Here is a 21,261-nt window from a genome sequence, read left to right on the forward strand (position 1 = left end):
ACTGCCAGACATATCATCAGGGTCAGGGTGAGCATGGGATTATCAAGATCAAAGGAACCTGTCAGGTATTGCATAAACAAAGCAAAAACACAATCTGAAGATACTAGTTAGTTAATGAGTGTTGTTACACACACAGATTTTAACAATATCCTGAAAGGGGACATGACAAATAGGTAAATAAACAAACTCACAAAGCCTATGTGGTGTCCCTCTAGGGCTATGACTCTCTCTGGGAGTTTCTTGTTGGAAGTAGATCCATGTCCAAGTCTCCCATAATCACCATTACCAAATGTGAACAGCTTACCATCTGCTGTCACTACTGCGCTGTGCTTGAACCCACAGGCTATCTGAAATGTGGATCATTTGATTGCTTGTTAGACTCTCTGTAACAATGGTCTTACTAATATTTGGAACTTTAAATTACTTTCATCTTGATGGTAAAACTGGTGGACTTTATCAGTATGGGTACAAAATTTGAAAACATATACTAACATAGAATAGAATAAGTGTATATGGATGACAACTTCTTTAACACCGGAACACAATGTTTTGATACAGGTTCTTGTATCGTTTTCAAGTGTAAATGATACAGGGAGAGAACAGGTGATATACATACAATGGAAAACTAATTAGCAAGTGATGATAACGAAAAGGGGGGGTAACAATGGATACAAGGCTAAACATAGAAGCCAGTGGTACAAAGAGCATAGTATGAATACAAGTAATCAATGTGATGATAAGTAAGTAAGCCAGTGAGGTACACAGAGTAAATTGTTTGTACAGGAGGCTAGAGTGGTTTGATAGGATCATCGTAAGCCATAGGGATGAGGTAGCCTTGGTCTCTGTTAACCAGCACAAGGTTGGAAAGGTGATGTAAGGAGGGCTTTCTCTTCAAGGTATATCTCCGTATGGAGAAAATAACTGATGATAGCATATCGTGATCCAAGATATCGCGATATGCATCATACTGTGAATTTTCTGTATCGTCACACCTCTATGACAGACCTTGAAGAGAAAGCCCTCAACACATTACCTTTCCAACCTATGTGCTGGTATCAGAAGGTGGACAATACTTTTGTTGTCTTGAAACCTGACAACGACCCCCCTAGAGCTGCTAAACCACCTCAACAAGCTACATCCAAGAGTCAAATTCACCATGGAGGCAGAACCGAACAACCAGATCCCATTCCTATACATTCTTGTATTCTGCACCCATTCAACCAGCTGCAGACAACAGTATACCGGAAACCCACCCACACTAATCAGTATGTCCACTATCAGAAAAAAACACCCTCCACGAGGTATTATCTCCACACTTACTAGAAGAGCTAAGAACGTATGTTCTACAGAAGAAATCAATCACCTGAGAGATGTTTTTGTCAACCACAATGATTACCCACTCCAGTTAGTGAACAGGACAATTGCAGCAACTCTATTGCCACCTACTACCCAACCTCCTCGACCTGAATCCACTCAAACAAGTCTTATACTAACATGTTCACATGTCGTCATGTGCAGAAGGTAAAAAATTCTTGGTGTTTGACAAATAATGTTTACACTGATTACTACTAATTCGATAACTTAGAGTACACAAGTTTAGATTTTTCAAAGTGTTTTACCTGCACCACCTCCTCTGCCTGAAGGGCTTCTATCTGCCGTGGCCTCTTCTGTCTGTCACTGTTACCATGGCCCAGTTTACCATAGTCACCATCACCCCAACTGAACACCTCCCCACTCTCTGTCAGAGCCAGACTGTGACCATCGGAGCCAACTGATGATGCCAGCAGCATTGTCACAAAGCCTACGATGAAAACACTCACAAAGAAATATCTACTTACAATATTGCTGGAATTATACCTGAAGTGAGAATCCTTGGCTCTTCTTAATGTCAGCTGTATGTTAATGGAATGTTCATAATTTATGGCTAGAGGGTGATGGTGATTTTGATGGAGAGGCATTTAAAATGTGACTGCCACCTATACCAATTTAAGTACAAAGTAACTGAACCCAATGCATGTCATGTACAAAATCAATGACCCCCTTTCCCAGAACTTTTAGCAAAAGTTCTAATATTTGAATGTATAAAATTGCTCTGACCCCTTGGTCATGTGTACCAAACTGTTGATTAAAATTGAGGGTAGACAAAACCATGCATTCATTCAAGAAAGTAGCTCCCACACATGTACTCGGAACAGTAGTATAGTAAGTACCTTGCAAGGCTGAGATGATGGTTAGTGTGTGGGTGTCATCAGAGTTGCCCTGTCCCAGGCGACCGTAACTCCCCTCCCCACAAGCTAGCACTGTCCCATTGGCCTGGATAGCAAAAGTGCAGTTCTGACCACAAACAATCTGCAAATAACAAATTCATGGTCAGTTATAAGTAACATCTCATTTGTCCAAACACAAAGTTTCTTCAAGGAGTAAAGACCACAATAACTAAAAAACTGACTTCTGTACAGAACTAAGTTTTCATGTAGGACTTAGGATGTGACAGTAAGAGGAGAGATGAACAGTCACATTTAACTTTCGGTTCAGCAACTAGAAAATCAATTTAAAACAATTTCTTATAATTATCAATGAGAAACAAGCTCTAGTAACCTGGACCAAACCTGCTGATGTATGTACATTGTGTATGCAGTGCAAATAGCATTGAGCACTAAGGTAGGATGCTGTTTGGTAGAGTATTAGAGACAATTGAATACTATCACATAATACAAAGGGCAGGTAAACCCTGAAAGTGTTATAATTCCAGGTGTTGTAAATATCACATAGTTACATCTGACCACATTCTAAATGATACTGTGTATTTATAGTAATACTTACTTGCTGAGCACATGAGAAAGATGGCACTTTTACTGGGGTCAGACAAGACCTCCCTGCCTCACACATCTGCCCATGTCTCCCACTGCCCCAGGTGAAAACTTCACATCGCCCTCCCACCTGCCAGTCTTCTGGACGGTGGGTCACCCAGGACATTATCTGACTGTCCTTGTTCAAGTCCCACAGTGTGTTGTCCTGATCGCCCAACAGATCATACCGGAATTATCACAAGAAATAGTTCATTGATCAAATTCATTTAAAATCTAATAATTACTACACAATCTGCTTTTCTTAGTCATTAAGATTTTATCACCAGTGAATTACATGTAATGACAACATAATTATAGTTAAGTAGTATTGTGATACAAAATGCACCACACTTAAAGGACTAGTTGATATATTACTCACATAACCAACAGAATTTGCATCTTCTGAGTCTCTTTTAAGTATTTTGAAGGTTTCAGGGATGGGCTTCCTGCTAGCAAGGGCAGCTGATGTTTTGAGTGTGGTGGAATAGGTGAGAAGCCATTGCCATTCTGATACAAGGTTGTTGTGGGCTGTGGATGACAAGGTAAAACTGGCTTCAGGGAAAGCCATTTCTTGCAGATGATGCAAACAGACAGGAAGCAATGATAATATATCAGTTAGGTTCCATCACATAAGACCAAAAAAAGTTTACAACACATCAAAGACTTGTTCAGCTGACTCTTTATTCAGGGAATGAGGATGATGGTTGTACCGGAAAGCTACTTTAGCTATGTAATGTCAACTTGGACAAACATCAAATATTTCCTAAAACATGACATCAATATATCTTCATGATATCCTTTACCAATATGATGAAATCCAAATGGATTGCATTATTTTGACATTATCAGAGAGTTTATGATTTCAAATGGCATCAATCATATTCTGAAAGAAAAGAACAAAATATGTGGCACAAAATGACCACCACCATTATGGACGGTGGGTAAAGAGAGACACAACATGTCAATGAAAAATAAGTGGAGGTGTTTACATCTCCACATTCAATCTGGGCCTCCTTTCATAAAGCACTAAGGTAATCTTAAGTCACTAAGGTAAAGCTAGTGCAATTTTAAAGAATGGCAGTTGAGGCTAATCTTAGCAAAGGTTACATTGTGTAAAGAGCCAATGAACTATTCAACACAACGAATAAATGCACGGAGGCGCACCCCTCTGATCGGGTGAAATTTGGTTCGCGGGAGAAAATTGTGCACAGTTGTCGTAAAGGTCGATTTAAAGTAATTAAATATCGAAATGAGTAGGGGTTTCATTTATGATGATGTCAATATAATGATTTATGTATGTGTACTCCCCAGAGTATATGTGATCTTTCACATGTTTCCTCCTATTTTACCTGTTTCCTGTGTGTAGTGATGTAGTGGCTGTGGGGAGAAACACAAAGCCTTGTCTAGGGACAATCCAACAGCAAGGGAGGCAAGACACTGGAGGTACAAGCTGTGGATGAGCTGCTCACCAGACAGGATCACAGGCTGAAACACACAGTATACTGATTCACCACACCTATTGGCAGTAGAACTGCAGCAGTGGCATGTGAGCAGACAGCAATAATGGATTACCACACCAAACATATCCATAGATAGTGGAACTCCATATCCCCTTGCTGACTTACTGTGATTGTATACAGGTCTGCCTATAAATCTAGAGCATACGCAACAGTTCATGAAAAAGAACCGTTTCGATATACAGGTAAATGTATACTACCTTTTCATGAAGGTACTGTTCCTGAAGCATGCTTGGTAGTCTTTGAAGCATTCCACGGAAACATGGTGCCTGGTGCAATCCTGTGATTCCTCGCAGTTTGAGAGCACGGCGAGCCACAGCAACAACACGGTTCTTGGTGAACAACTCTGGGGTGTAGTGGATGTTACTTATATCCTTTTAAAAACAGGAAATGAAAATTGATTTAATCATACAACTAATATAGATGTGACAACATACTGGTGGAACATAAAAGAGCTGTTGATTGCTACTTAGCACTCACTCTTTACAAAATCTGCTGGCTTATATGAATCGTACTGATAATCTACAAATGTGTCTGACCTTTGATCTGCTGAAGCACACAGTGAGACTGCGATCAGCAACCCATGATATACTCTTCACCATACCACTGCCAGTCTGAGTTTGTAGCAAGCAGCCATCCTACAATACAGACATCTAATTTCAAAAAGGACCACTTCTTAAACATATGAGGAGAAACTATAGAACAAATCAAACAGTCAGAGAGAACTCAGCAAATCAAGGAATGTAGTTAAATGAAGTATCTGGGAAATGGTTTCCATTTGAACTTGCATCAGTAATGATATATAAGCAAACAATAAAGCATACATTCTAATGACCTTAACAGCAAGGATAACATAAACATATTGGTTCAAGCAAGTGGTCAACTTCCTGACATGTATTTGAAGTATTAAGCATATTACTACTACTACGACTACAAATACTACTACTATATGTACCTGGAGAGACCAAATGTTAACCCATCCTTTGCCACAACCACTAGCTATCATGAGACCATTGGAGCTGAAAGCTATGGCTGTGACCCCTGTGAGGTGCCCCATCAGCACCTGGCTGGGACTCAGTGGGGAGTGAGGCTGTGTGTCCTGGCTTTCATCTCTGCTGTCACTTGAAGTGGATGAAAACTGAAAAATGAGAATACAAGAATTCACAATCACTTTGTGAATAAACTATAGGAAGCCTACTGAAGTCAGACATAAGCATCTCTTCAGAACATCGCATGTTCCATCATCTGAGCCTGGGGAATTTTGTGTAGAACAGGTTAAAATTATAACCAGTCCGTCCTCAGGTCAGATCAGTTTTAGCACACCAGTGACATATATATAACGATCATAACCTTTTTTAATATTGCCAAAAGATACTAGGATAATCAAACATAAAATTATTGCAAACAAAACTGATGAGATATGTTTGCTATAAGAACATATCTGACTTTTCAGATCTTGATGGAGATGTTGACGACTTGTCTGAAGACTAGTTCTGTAATGTTGTAACCAGGTGATTCCATTAGGAGAGATTTAACAGTCCAAGCTCTCTGTGTGCATATGAAATGATAGCTTAAAATAAAAGAAACCAGTTTTTTACTTCTTGAAATGGTGTTTCATTAGTATCTGGAGGACAGATAACATTTTGGCAGGACTTGTAAAATATTTGTGGACAGTTTAGATTTTCTACGTCTTTCCTACACTGCTTCAGCTGTAACAAGCAGGGTTCGTGTTTTGGATGTCTTTATTTCAGTTATGAGGTAAACGGTTTGGTTGGTTTTCTAATGGGCCCATTGTAAAATGGCAGAGAAATATATCTACCAGTGCAGAAACACTCATTGGTCTTTTGTTATTGCTAACAAAATGGACAGAATGAAACCAATGGATCACATGTCAACTGGATTATATGCACAAAAATAAAAACAAACACATCCTCAAAATATCTTCAAAGTATTTTTGAGTTTGCAACTGGTAGAAAAGGAAAATAAAATTTCCAGTTAAAGAAATGTAATTTTTATGATATTAGATAATAGAGGAGAGTGAGGAAGGTATTAAAGTTTACACTTAACCGTTCAGAAGAGGGGAATGAGAAAGGAAACAAGCATGAGACAGGATAAGGAGAAACATCAAATTTAGAGAATCAAGTACCTCATTCCTGTCTGTTGAGTGATGTTTGACAGCGAAGGGTGAGATGTGGACCTCCACGTTGGATGGCTGAGGGATTTCCCACAGATACACACCTCCATCCTCACACCCACTGACATAACAGTAAGATAGAATACATCAATGTGGCCTCATCACAAAAAATATCATTCATTCTTCACAACGTAAACAGTGTGACATCTTAAATTCTAGTATAGGCCTTGCTCTGATTCTGCAAAAAGGAAAAAGAAAAAACAAACAACTACATCAAACATGTTTGGGTAACAAGGCACGGAGAAATAGTTTCTTTGTCCTACACACGTGTGACGAAGAAGATGCTATTAACACATTATTCCCTGTCATGTTCATACCAATTTGTACAGGCTTACAAAGACTTTCATGTTTGAATTACGTTTGTATAGTCAAAAGTTCAAGGCATTTTATCACTATTATTGTAAGAAATGATGGCCAAACTTGCTTTGTTTCCATGGAAATATGTTAAACCTGACAAAGCAACTGGGCACAGCCTACTGTGTACACTGGATTCCATGTACTACACTAATACTGAGTGAGCATGGCAAGTTCTCACCCTGCTAAGAGCAGCCTCTTGTTATCGCCAGACCCTAGTGTAGAACACCACTCCATGGAGCAGAGAGAGGAAGGGTGGGTGAGACTCCATATACAGGTCAATCCTTCACCACTTGTTTTCCACACCTTCATGCTACGTTCATTCAGTGCACATGTCACCAGCACATGACCTGTTGGGTCCCACTTCATCACAAGCACGGAATTCTGAAAGGAAAGCAACGCAGTGAAAAGTGTTTTCTTCACTGAGTACGCAGTTCTTAACATCGTAATTAATGCCTTAATTATGTTACTCATGTCCCTTGGGTGATTTTGTTAAGAACATCTACACAAACAAATACATCTTAAATTATTTTTCTGAATATTTTCTGAACAATTTCACTTAGAATCACACCATCCAGACTGAAAGACTTAACACTTTCATGCATTAGATTCACAGCTGAAGACATAAGTTACAAACAGTAGTGCTCTGAGACTAAAGCTATATCACAACAACTCTGGCACCTGTCAAACATTATATTTCTTGTTTTAAGTATTTCATTTCCTCGTTACCTGTTACAAATGAGATAGCTCACACCCTAGGTAATGTGAGTTCCAGCATGCCATACATGTAATAGTGTATTTTGTAGGTAATTTATGGCCATACAAAGGAAGAAGGTTTTTTCCCATTAAGACAGACACTCATTCACCTTCTTTCACACCCACATTCACACACAACTCAATAGGAATCTGCTGGCCTCGTATCACAAGTTAAATATATAGCCAATGATCTTGGTTATTGCTGCTCCAAAAAGTACATGATACAACATCCAAGTGTGATAGATATGTTGATCACTGTTTCAAAAAGCTATGTCCTTTTCTTTTGTATCTAATGTTCACTTTATCAAAACATTATGCTCAGAATGCATAATGCTTCAGTAATAGACATTTGTTCCATTAGGATGATGTGTTGGCCACTGATTTTATCACAAAAGATTGCCTTCATTACCTAACCAAGCTACTACCTACCTGATGTGCTTCAGTGTTGAGTGGTTGTTCAAATTCGGCTTGGCTACACAAGGACACCATTCCATCACTGTAACCTACTGCAAACCTCCGGTCATCATTGAACCATGCTATTTGAGTCACTGACACTGAAACAAAGCATATTCACAGTCTCAAATATTGCTGTCTGTAAATTCAATTTGAGTAGCTCGCAATGAAACAAAACAATATCACAGCCATATATCAATGCCAAATGACAATTTCATAAACTTCTACCTTATCAGAAGCCTAATGAAAAGAATATTTGATCAGAATAGAAATATTTACACATGACATAATCACACTATATGTAAGTAAAGTTGGAGCAGAGAATTTCAAAGCAGAATGTCATACATAATTTACATGAAATGTGAAATTTGTTATTTAACACTGCACTGGGAAGATATATCACAGTAGCCTGTAAATACCTGCATCTGGGACAGACAATTCAGTGATAGATAATGTGAGCAACAATTTATACAAAACAAAAAACTCATTTTGTCTTTACAGGGCCCCCAGGTCCCCTACAGCCAAGAGCAGGTAACTCTGGCCGTCCACCTTGCACCTCACTTATCATGCTGAACGCATCAGACAGAATGAGGGGAGGCGGTAGGCCGTACCCCAAGGAGGACATTCTTCAAAGAATTCATAACCTCTACGGGTTGTATAACTCTTTTGTAGAAGAAGTCCTCCTTAGGGTACATATAAGCATTAAACAGACTCCTGAAGGTAAACAATTGGGAGTGGTATTCTGTCTGACAGCACAGTCCATTTGATTGAAGTGCAAATCTACAACTACACGGAAATAGAAAAGTCACCGGCCTGGTCACCTGACTGCTGATGTCAATCAAGGCAGGGGCGTGACAAAGCTGAGGACCCACTTGTCAAAGCTTATATGCCCATTGGCTAGAATATGGGAAATCCCAAATGACAAACCCCGCCCACCCAAATCAAAGTTTGGAGACCTGGACGTATGGGAAACTTGCCAAACTGAACCCTGTTTATACCACATTAGCAAACTAAGCCGGGAAATGGAAAGGAAAGTAAGGCACTAAGACAAAAGGGGGAGGGACTAAAAAACCATCATCAAATACCACCACCGATAAAATGGGAATAGATAGTAACCCACCACCGAGTGCAAACAGATATAGTCATCTGACAAAGCTTAATCAACTTGAGCAGAGCTACTCTGTCCACTGCAGAGAACTGACTGACCGAACCAAGCACGCTCTCGTGAGTGTCTGTCCAGGTGGTAAAAACGGATGATCGTGCTCAGACGACTCCAAATAGCCGCTGAGCAGATACCCTTAATGGGCAGAGCCGTGGCATACGATTTTGATGTGGCCACTGCTCTCACTGAGTGAGTTTTCAAACCCTCTTGGGGAGATAAGCCTTGATGTATATAGGCCATGCAGACTGCCGCTACAATCCATCGGGATACTGTCTGTGTGTTAGCCGGAAAACCAGCACTGCCGCTACCATAACAGCAAAATAGCTTTTTCTCCTTACGGAGTAAGGCTGTTCTCTTAATATAAGCTTTAAGAGTTTTCCTAACGTCTAAAACATGAGCCTTACGATATGTATTATCAGACGACGCAGGCACTATAAACACAGGTAGATTGATAGGCGCTGTCACATGAAGCGAATGATCGATCTTTGGGTGGTATGAATCCGGTGAGCGTATGCTAACCCGATTCTTATGGAACACAATAAGTTCCGGATCTGAAGACATGATGTGTGTCGCTAACACGTCTACCAGACGTAACGGCCACTACAAATCCATTTTCCAACTTAACAGTTGTAACGACAGGTTGGCCAAGTCATAAACAAGAGGAGTGGATAACCCATTCCAGTACTCTAGACAAATCCCAAGGAGGACTTGTCCGTCTAAATGACCGGACGCAGTCTGCCCACGCCTGCAAGAAAACGCTGTACCAATGTCAAAACAAGGCACTCTCGACGGGTATGTGGAAGGTTGAAATAGCCGTGGAGTAGCCTCAAATAGTAGAAGCGGCTAATCCAGATTCTAAGTGAGAATGTAGGATCTCCTACACTTCAACTAAGCCACCACAACTGGGGAATCAACCACTGGGAAATAGACAGATTCTTCTTGTAGCTCTCCGAGTGGGACCACTGCTGTGCCAAAGCCTGCTGAATGGGATGCATTCTTAGATGTGCACGCAAAACTATGTCCACCATCGCCGCCATGTTGCCTAGCAACTGAAGTCAAGCTTGTGCTTGCAGCGGGACAATTAAGGGCTCAGGAGGTGTGCTTACTGAAACGGCTGCTGTGAAGCTGCCTTGCACCTTGCCCTTGCTCTTTCGTGCCTGTAGTGAATCAGTCCACTTCAGTGCATCTGGCTAAGGACCGGAGGTCGCTTGCAAGAGGTGGAGGGTTGTCTGAGCAAGCCCTCAGAGTCCTTGAAATGACTAACAGCCTCTGCGGCCTCCCTAACTACTGTCAAAGTCCCCGGAAACGGGGTCGAGTCCTGCCGGAAATGACAGTAGTGCCTGCTGTGTTGGACTATCTAAATGGACCACGCACCTCTGTCTAGTCAAACGACAGCATGAAAAGTGAGGTGCGAGGTAGACGGCCTGATTTACCTGCTCTTGGCTGTAGGGGACCTGGGGGCCATGTAAAGGTGGTACCACAAGACAAAAACGAGTTTTTTGTTTTGTAAATATCCTATTATCAAAACAGTTACAACTGTCGTAGGGATTTTTGATGGACATAAAAATGCTTATATGTACCCCAAAAAGGACTTCTGAAAAAAAAATTCATGCTGCCCAAGGACATGAGCTCAACCCTTATGGTTGCCTCCTTTAACCTGCATTTTTAATATCAAGTGAACAAAATTGACTTATATACTAATCATCTTTGTCCTCAGCTTAGTATCATTTCAATAAATAATCATACACCTCCAGTGACTACCCATGAAGGAGTCAGCATACCATTTCTCCTGTAGCAGTGTTCCAGCTCCTGTCTTCGGTAGGTAGAGCTGTCCAGGGTCTGTATGCTAGCTAGTGAGCCATCAAGTCGTCCCACCAACAAAACATCTGTGGACAGTCCTAGCTGGCCATCAAACATCCCTTTAGACTGTGGCCAGGTGAGAGCTGTCACCCAGTGAGGTTGGATGTCCAGGTACCCTTTCCCACCTTCCCAGTGAACAGATATCATTACTTGATAGCACAAACATTAAAAACACAAAACGGATAACTGTCAAACTTATTCAACAAAAATTATGCAAGGCATAGGTACACAGTTATCATTATTGACATAATCGAACCACATGTGCTTCAATATATGACCTGTAATAAACCTTTTCTGCACCCTTTGCTTTACCAGATATGGTACATGAAGGCTCATAAAACCTTTAATATACAACAGTGTAGTCTATGCCTGCAGAAGGAAGTAGCATTTCCTCTTGTCTGACATTTGTACTATACATGTTAAGAAAGTACATAGGTATGAATCCATGACTCTGACCTCCTATGATCCAAATATTGATCATGTTGTCCATACATGCTGCAATCATTTTCCCCGAGCTGCTCCAGCAAACATTAGACAAGGGACTGTTGTCTAGGTCTACTACCGACACGTCATCTCCTTGGTTGAAGATGCAGGTCTGCTGCAGGAACTGATGGGTCTTGTTGGGCAGACTCCACACCCGTACTGTTCCATCATATGCACTAGTACAACACAGAAATGTTGATAGCGAGTCACCAAACAATTGATGGGGGTCCATCACAAATGTGAATCCTGACACAATCATAAAGGAACACTGGAGAATACAGAATGAGGGGATAAAAATCTGCCATCATTTGTGCAAAATTATCTTAACATTATCTTAACATATTAAACTGAACATTTAAGTAAGCACTGTGATCTTGGCAAGTGAATATTGTTTCCCTAGAGATAGCAGTATTCCTTCCTAGTCAAACCAGTGGCTGATAACGTGAGCATGGATCCATGTTTTTTAAGTACACTGACACATTCATCAGTCAGGTACATATTATAGCTATGTAATACTTGTATTAGTTACCTCTAACAACAAACCAGGGACACTGGTTAGTTCAAGAATCCTTCTGATGTTGAAAGAACATGTTTATGTGGCAATATCAATAACATCAACATGTAAAAGCCTGTAAAAGTTTCACGAGGTACACATACCCTGAAGCAAGCAGAGTTTTCTTGCAATTCCAGGCACATCCTGACAGTCTGTTCTGGTGAGCCTCAAGTTTGGATACAGGACAGGAAGGCAGGTCTCCGACTAGATCCACTTGGTTCTCAGACATGTAGGGAATACTTTGACCCTGAGCAGACAGGGCCTGTACAAGCTGGTATGCAGACCACTGACGATGGTGAGAGGGCATTCGAGCAGAGATCACACATGCAGAGAGTGCATTGATAAGCTGGAGTGGGGAGAACTTTGTCTCATCTGATGATGCACTCTCACTTGGGGTATCTGACAGAAAACAAGTTATATGCAGTGCTGACTTGAGGGAACTGATAATTCTTAGAACATATATGGACATCATTCTCTGGTAGTCTTGAGGGGTGCTAGACCACTACAGATAACAGCACCACAGATTGATACGACTCGACTTCCTTATTTATTCCACAAAACAATTGTAAGTGCTACACTACCTTTGTCAAGAGAAAGTTGAGCTTGGATTAGCTTCTGACTCCATCCCTTCTGAGCTAGCAAGGACACAAGAGCCTGGGTAACTGCAAATGTTGGAGAGTCTGGCACCTTGTGTGGCGAGTGTCTGGAGCTGCTGGTATCCTCCATGCTACTTGTACTGAGGCCCATGGCTGCCAGCATCAATTCCTGTCACATTGCAGACTTCACATATACAACTGAATGTGATGGCACATAATCTGTAGCATTTAGTAGGGTATTAAATAGGGTTGTTGCATTAGCAGATGATGTAGTTCTTACAAGGCAATTAGAAGCTCAGTGAAGATGAATACACAACACAATGGGTAACAATTACATTTCATTCTTTATCACATCTCAGAATTATTTAGGATTACAGGGTACATTTGAGATACTGTGGAATGGCACTAGTATGTATGTTTTCATAATATTTTCAATATCAATCCTAAACTCACTGAAACTGAAGCATACCCAGATAGACTTATATACTGAAAATCTTAAGAAAACAGAGCAAACCAAATTTCTTTTGGTCCCTTTGAATCACAACAATTTCCCCAAGTTATAGAGGTGTGTATTAAAGAGTAATCCAGTTTCTTTGTAATAATCCTCACAAACAGACAAAGTCACTTAAAAAGCTGCAGGATAGATTTATGTAAGTCAAAATCTAAAATGGTACAGCTTGTAGTTATCAATGATACTGATCTAAATCTCTTGTGGCTGCACATACCTGTGTACAGAGGGAGATGAGCTGCTGAAGTGAAACAGGACTCTCCTGGACAAGTGCCCCGATGGCGGTAGTGAGATAGCGCAGGTACTCAGACTGATCCCGTTGCTGGGTATGGGACATTTCTATCTTCCCTGCCGCACACAGGGACATCAGTCTCACTATCTGCATAATGTCAGCCAGACCAATGTGATCTAAAGCAGCTGAAAGGCAACATGAGCTGCCACTGAAAATCAACAAGAAGTAAAGATTATTTCCTTTGGAAAAATGAGTAACAGTCAGTTACTTCAGGTTGTTTCTTAGATATATAGGTTGTTTATTCAGCAGAAAGTATTTTATTGTACAGCAATGTTTTCTATCACAGCAGATTTGACATCACCTGTGTTGCACTTCACACACACAAAAAAAAACACCTTTACTGGTGCCACCTGACCTACTTAAACTGCTGTTGAAAATAGAAAAAAATATTCCCTTCAAACACAGAGGGGTGTTGCCCCCAACACAGATATGCCATATGTCACTTGTTTCGGCGCAGATACAAAGGTTTTCAGTTTGTTTGGTCCAGAATTTCAGTGTATTAGGACACAGCCACACACAAATTTCATCTGAGAAAATCACATTGCAAGCACCTGTTCAGCCTTTGCTCCTTTTGTTCAGGTTTCATGATCGTTAAAAGAATTACGTGATTTTTCCTTCAACCCATTGCATGCAGCTCAGTTCTAATTGTCTCCTTACAGACAGCCACAGATCCTCTATCAGTCATATCCAGCTTTACATTTTCTTAACTCCTTTGTTTGTAGAATCAAGAATACCAGGATGCCTCCTGTCACTTTTCTGGGCTTACCTGCACATCCTTGAAGCTAAATGTCATATCCATTTGCAATATTTTTCGAAACACGATAAACAGTGGAAAAAGGGATGCCTAGTTCTACTTGAAATCATTTTCGCTGATCTGATGTCCTTATTATAATACTGTAGAATCAACTTCCTTTTCTCCAAATCATCCATGCTGAGGATTACTGAAAATGTCTGCTAGCAAGCAAACAAAGGGGGGTAATTCTTTTGAATATTACCAAGCACTTGATAAGTAGTCAAGATTGTTTATACTAGAAATCCAAATAAAAATATTCCTAAAATTCTCAATAATTTCTGATAAGACTATATAGGTGTCATTGCCACCCAAAGATTGAAAAGACTGGAAATTGTCATATATGTTAGGACATGCTTTGTACTTCCCTTCTTTAATTCTCCCTATGGGATTATCATATCTTACCTGATATACCCCAGCCTGACCCCAACCATTCTCTGCTTCACTCATCTAGGTTTGGATTTTGAGAGGACCCCTCCTACCTGTTTCTTTTGTTGTGATAGTAAGACTCCATGGTAGCTACATCCTTAATAGTTTCAGCATGAAAGTTATTATATTTTGTGTTAGCTATCGTTTGTAATGAAGCTGAGTCTAATTATGAAATGGGCATTTAGAAAGTGCCCTTTGTAATCCAAAATCATCATACACTAATTTGCATAAAGCCATGGTCTGTTCAAAAAAAGTCGCTTTGGACTTTGAAAAAGTCCACGTTGCTTATTTCTGCACTAATCTCTCCTCAGTAAAGTCCTTTTTCACATTTCACATCTCCCTACCACTGGAACTGCAATTAGGCCAAACTTACTTTAACAGATATTTCACATTTTCACATATCAACTACATTGTAGAGATAAACGTGTTTATTCATTTGTGTTTTTTCTATTTCCGACAGTACTATACCACCAGAGATATAGTAGAAAACAACAGACAATACTCTACCTACAAAGGTTACCATGCCACAAGAACATGACCTTAACTACCAGGTCACCCTTCCACCCCTGATCCAGTAGAGCATGATAGAACGTATCTCTGTGTCTGCAGGCCAACACCCTAACCACTAGCCACCCGTTCACACCCAGATCCTGTACAGCATGTTAGAACACACCTCTGTGCCAGAAGGCCAATACCCTAACCACTAGCCACCCGTTCACACCCAGATCCTGTACAGCATGTTAGAACACACCTCTGTGCCAGAAGGCCAATACCCTAACCACTAGCCAACCTTTCATATCCAGATCCAGTAAAGCATGTTAGAACATACCTCTGTGCCAGCAGGCCAACACCCTAACCACTGGTCAACCTTTCACATTCAGATCCAGTACAGCATGTTAGAACATATCTCTGTGTCTGCAGGCCAACACCCCAACCAGAAGCCACCCGTTCACACCGAGATCCAGTACAGCATGTTAGAACATACCTCAGTGCCAGCAGGCCAACACCTTAACCACTGGTCAACCTTTCACACCAAGATCCAGTACAGCATGTTAGAACATATCTCTGTGCTAGCAGACCAACACCCTAACCACTAGTCACCCTTCCACACCAGATCCAGTAGAGCATGTCAGAACATACCTCTGTGCCAGAAGGCCAATACCCTAACCACTAGTCAACCTTTCACACCAGATCCAGTAGAGCATGTTAGAACATACCTGTGTGCCAGAAGGCCAACACCCTAACCACTAGTCAACCTTTCACACCAGATCCAGTAGAAGATGACAGAACATACCTCTGTGCTAGAAGAGTCAGAACCTTCATGACCATAGTTCGAGCCAACAACACCTGTGTGGCTGCAGTGGTCCTTCTCAGGGCCAACAGACGATCAGCACTACTCTGAAGACATGTGGCCTGTTCACCAAGAGATTTCTGTTTGGGATCAAGCTTACTTGATTTGTAGATGCTACCTTCAAATATAAAGAATATTCAACAAGTGAAACATTTGTTTACATTATAGTTCACTGCAATGCAAAATTTAAACTGTTGTAAACTTTATAAACTATGTTGTCTTAAAAGATTGAATAACTTTGAGTCACAATGTATTAGAAATTTCAAAGTGTGAAAAACTCACTAAGAGATTCTGTTGTAACTTCTGAAGTACTGTTAGAGACAGATTTTGCCCCAAGAGCATCAGGCTCGAGGAATCGGACAGCTTCAGGAATGGACTTGCGATCACTCAAGCCAAGGCGAGGTAGCAGCTTTTGATAGCTGTCAGCACTGATGTTGATACCACTGTCCTCAGACAGAAATGCTAGTTCATCTAGAAACAAACATAAAGGTTTGCAACTCATATGAGATGATTTCGCTAACCATGTCAAAAATAATCTTCTCAATGTCAGTGATTGTTATAGCTGACGATTCTCTGCTTCAACACTGACAAACACTGGATATACACAAATGGTGACAAAAAAGGGGGACATTATTGTTTGAAGTGGGCAATCACATGGGCATTGCAATAGTGTTTGTTACCACTTTTCTTCATGGCACTTATTTAGGTCTCGACTAATTTCAAGTCAGTACTTTTTCCATGGAGATTTTAGTTAGAGCTTTGTTAAGCAATGAGACTATAGGTATTATTTGCAGGTAACCATGGCATGTTACCATCCAGTCCTCCATCTGTGGCGCCCAGCAGATCTGGTGCCGACTTGTCAGTGTTGCCCTCTGTCACTGACTCTGGGACTATGTTGGTGCTGTGCTTCCTCTGTAGCAGGTAGCGGTCTCGACAGTCCCTGCACAGCAAGTAATGGGGATGCCCTGACCCACAGATACCCCCATAGCCAACCTGCTCATACCGTCCAGTACCATCATAGCCATGGCCACGGCTGATTCCTGGAGCAGGAAGTATTAGAGTGTGTTAATGCAGGGAAATCAATGAAGCATCATGTAACCAGTACTGGAATGATATAGTCCAAACTACAGCTGTTATTATTAGCCATTACTGGATTGTATGTTTGAAATACTACACATGTGACATAACCTAATCCTAACTCACTCATACAAGTAAAACTTACTTCAATTTGAAAGAGTATCATTATGAAGACTAACAAATTAGACCAAATAGAATTCTACTCTTGGTAGCTCTAAAATAAAACCATGCAAAGTGACAAATGCAAAACAAACTAAGGATATGTAACTCTAGTTTTAGTCTGTAGCAAAGCCTCAGCTAAATAATATCTGTAAGACCTGCTGAAGATTACACTCAGAGCCATTTTTGGGCATGTAATCTCAAATGTTTTGGGCACAAAGTGTACTGAACATTCTGCCTATCATTTCAGTGATTTTTCCAGGGGATCTGACCAGTGCATTGGTCATCAGTAATCTATGCTTGGAAACTGTAAGCTTACAGGGTTGGACAGTCAGGCTTGCTGACACAGTTGATGCATGTGATTGTTTCCCTACAGTGTTGATCAGTGCTCATGCTGTTGACCACTGAATGGTCTGGTGCTGACTCCATCATTTACAGACTGATGTCATACAGCGGTAATTCTGATGAGAGTGGTGTTAAACAGCAAACAAACAAAGCAATCATACTAGAACAGTGATATATTCCTTACTTCCACATCCAGGGTGACATAGCCTCAGGTGACGAGACATAACTCCAGTCTCCTGATTACACAGTTCACATGTCAACATTCTCCCTGGCTCTGTGTCACGTCTCTGAAAACATTCAGATTATTCAAAGAACACAGACAAATGCCAAGTCAAAGGACTCAGGTGAAGCTTGGATACACATATCCTAAATATGAAACAACTCAGGAATACCCTAGGCATGTCTGAGTTCACTAAAAGTTCCAAGTTCCCCCTGCTGTCATTCGTTAGTATGTCCACCACACATGATGTTATTTGCCACCTGGATAAAGACAGAATATTGCCACCTAATTTCTTATATATTCTGTAAGTCTACTGATCGGAGTTCACCTCTGACACTTCTCTGCTTGGGTCAAGTGTAAACACGTCCTCCAGCCCTTCTTCATTGTACATCTCATCTTGCAAGTCAAAGTCATCAAAAGGGTCATACAGAGGTCGTGCTTCTCCAATCTCATGACGTCTCTCTGGTCTCTCATCACGACGTTCACGACCTGAAATGGGTCATTATAGTATTTTTACTCTTGAGATAAATTTGTCCAATCCCAATTGCATATGAACCATGTAGAAGGATTTGCCAGGGTGTACCAACTGTACACACCTTCAAATCTGTCACATGACACACTACACAAGTTGCACACATGACTTTGACATTAGATAGTATGTGTCAGCCAAAAGGCTGATCGCTTTGAAATTTAGACAAACCTGTAGAGGTTTCCAATTCTTTGAAGAGAATCATCGTTGGGGTACATATATGCATTTTCTGCTGCTGGAAAATGTCACATGACAGTTGTATCAATGTTTTAATAAAATATTGTACAATAAACAAAAAGTCTTTTTTGTTCATTATACAGCCCCTGGAGCAGGCAACCAGGTAAGCATCCAAGCCCGTATCATCATTCCTTCTGCTGAATAAATCAGTGAACAGAATTGCGGGGTGGGGGTGGGTGGCCCTATCCCAAGGACGATTCTCTTCAAAGAATTGGAGACCTCTACAGGTTTGTCTAATTCTTATACATAGAGATCGTCCTTGGGGTACATATATGCATAAATTCAGACTCCCAAAGACAGGAGGCTAGAAAGGAGGGAATTCTGGTTCAGTATGTAATTATAGCGATATTAATTACGAAAATTAACTTATGCAAAGTTCTCACCTGTGTACTCCCGCTGAGCTTCCGCGAGAGGCATTAAGGGAGAGGACCGACTAGGAACAACCGCACCGATACTGACCTCAGAGCTAAGCATGATATAAATAGCACTGTCAAAAGTGCAAACATAACTCCGCCCACATCTTGATTTCTATAAAGAGCACCGTAAGGGGGAAAACCCAACTAAAGACTGACAACCAATCGATCTAGATCGCAGTTGTTGTATATGTCAGCAGTGGAGATATGTACTTATACGCAGTATATAATCAGCGTGAACTGTCAATCAACCAAGACTCACTCAGCAAGGGTGGCAGGACACTGACCACTGAAGAGAACAGTACGGCCAAACTGCGCATGCTCACGTGAGTGTGTATCAAGCTGATAGTGCTTGATGAACGTACTAGGCCTGCTCCAAACAGCAGCAGAATAAGTCTCTTGAATGGGCAGTGCCGATGCGAATGCTTTGGAAGCGGCTACTGCCCTGACCAAGTGAGCCTTCAACCCCTCAGGGGGAGGCTTTCCCTTAGCCTGGTACAGCACAGATGACTGAAACTAGCCAGCGAGATAGTTTCTGTTTGCTAACTGGCAAATCAGCCTTCCCACCACCATAACAGCAGAACAGATGGGTACCCATATGGATGCCTTGTGTTCATTTGATATAGACCTTGAGGATCTTACTGACATCCAACAGGTGAGTGCTCGTTGCAGAGGTCCCTGATGTAGAAGGCTGGGTGAGATTGGGAAGTTCGATAGGAGCTGTCACATGGAAAGCGTGATCGATCTTCGGACGGTAAGAATCCAGGAGGCAAATACTGACATGGTCAGGATTAAAGACAGTCAGCGCCGGGTCAGCAGACATGGCATGTAAATCACCAACCCTAATCCCAGATGTTACCGCCACCAGAAATACGGCCTTCCGTGTTAACAGCTGAATGAAAATAGCCGATAGACGTGAGAAAGCACAGAGCTCGCAGACCTCTGGTTCGTAGCCTGCTTTCTCTAAACAGTATAAGCATTTATCGTGATGATCTTGTTAAGTAACACACAAAATACATGCCGTAAAAGCCAGAAAGCCAATATGCAAAGCACATAATTGGCACTAACACGTACAAAACATTGAAAATTACGTGAATACCCATGACATGAACTATTTGGTACTAGACGCAATACTTCAACACATGGGGGCACCGGATTCCTGCCATGGGAAAGCAACACGTGCACAGCCCACGGGAAAGTCAGTGCTAATACAAAGTCATAGACAACAGGTTAACTCTTGGTTTTAAATAAACGTTCTGTTTTGTATTAACGAATGAATAAACCATACATACAGTAGAAGAAGACTCAGACATCTTCAATGTACGTATAGGTAGAGGAACTTTGTTTCAAAACTTTCCAGCACGTCCGTACAACATGGTGACAGCAGAAGGAATGATGATACAGGCTTGGATGCTTACCTGCGCATGCGCGGCAGAGGGGTGACTCCACGTGGTGAGGGGCCGTATAATGAACAGAAAAGACTTTTTGTTTATTGTACAATATTCTATTAAAACATTGATACAACTGTCATGTGACATTTTCCGGCAGAAGAAAATGCATATGTGTACCCCAAGGACGATGTCTATGAAAAAGAATGTAGAATATACTGTAAATATGGAACTTACGAGTCCCATGCAGTCTTTCATACATTAACATAGCATGCAACTAATAATATCTACAATAATGAGGATATTCAAAACCAATACAAACCAATTCAGCACAAATGGAGTTATCTCAATATACATCCTCATTAGAACTGATGGAGTCACAGCACTGCACTTGCTGTGATACTATATCTGTATGTGTTATCAAATTCATCCTCAACATTCAAAACCATTCCCAGCGACGACACAACATTAAAGCTTGTGATCATAATATTGCTAGGGTGTTTTAATTACCAGCTGTGAGAAAACTCCTGATGTCAATGTGCCGACTGCGAGTGAGACGCCGAGGTCGCCGACTAATTCTTGGTTGAGGAAGCTCAAACTGCTCATCTGACGATTCATCACTGAGGAAGCCATCTTGGAAGGAAGATGTGTCTGCACTGACATCCCTGTAATTTCATTACAAACAGACATCAATAGCTACAAATTTCTCTTCTCCAATGTTTTCCAACAGTTGGTTTGAAAACAAA

The 21,261-nt window shown here is 41.1% G+C and overlaps 1 protein-coding gene across 1 annotated transcript in view; it reads right to left on the minus strand.

Annotated features, from left to right (window-relative positions):
- LOC137278803 (probable E3 ubiquitin-protein ligase HERC1) overlaps positions 1-21,261 on the minus strand; it is a 79,404-nt gene that overhangs the window by 13,979 nt on the left and 44,164 nt on the right. The window contains exons 44-66 of the mRNA XM_067811313.1: positions 21,026-21,180; positions 18,277-18,437; positions 17,913-18,015; positions 16,960-17,187; positions 16,430-16,618; positions 16,091-16,265; positions 13,503-13,725; positions 12,763-12,946; positions 12,286-12,580; positions 11,602-11,804; positions 11,067-11,270; positions 8,100-8,224; positions 7,096-7,298; positions 6,513-6,621; positions 5,322-5,504; positions 4,906-5,004; positions 4,567-4,740; positions 4,199-4,334; positions 3,229-3,377; positions 2,824-3,015; positions 2,211-2,349; positions 1,620-1,801; positions 192-347 (exon numbers count right to left, since the gene is read on the minus strand). Coding sequence (XP_067667414.1) covers positions 192-347; positions 1,620-1,801; positions 2,211-2,349; positions 2,824-3,015; positions 3,229-3,377; positions 4,199-4,334; positions 4,567-4,740; positions 4,906-5,004; positions 5,322-5,504; positions 6,513-6,621; positions 7,096-7,298; positions 8,100-8,224; positions 11,067-11,270; positions 11,602-11,804; positions 12,286-12,580; positions 12,763-12,946; positions 13,503-13,725; positions 16,091-16,265; positions 16,430-16,618; positions 16,960-17,187; positions 17,913-18,015; positions 18,277-18,437; positions 21,026-21,180 — 3,967 coding nt within the window. The remainder of the gene's footprint in view (positions 1-191; positions 348-1,619; positions 1,802-2,210; positions 2,350-2,823; positions 3,016-3,228; positions 3,378-4,198; positions 4,335-4,566; positions 4,741-4,905; positions 5,005-5,321; positions 5,505-6,512; positions 6,622-7,095; positions 7,299-8,099; positions 8,225-11,066; positions 11,271-11,601; positions 11,805-12,285; positions 12,581-12,762; positions 12,947-13,502; positions 13,726-16,090; positions 16,266-16,429; positions 16,619-16,959; positions 17,188-17,912; positions 18,016-18,276; positions 18,438-21,025; positions 21,181-21,261) is intronic.

The sequence above is a fragment of the Haliotis asinina genome, chromosome 3, assembly GCF_037392515.1.
Source record: "Haliotis asinina isolate JCU_RB_2024 chromosome 3, JCU_Hal_asi_v2, whole genome shotgun sequence".
Classification (NCBI taxonomy): Eukaryota; Metazoa; Mollusca; class Gastropoda; order Lepetellida; family Haliotidae; genus Haliotis; species Haliotis asinina.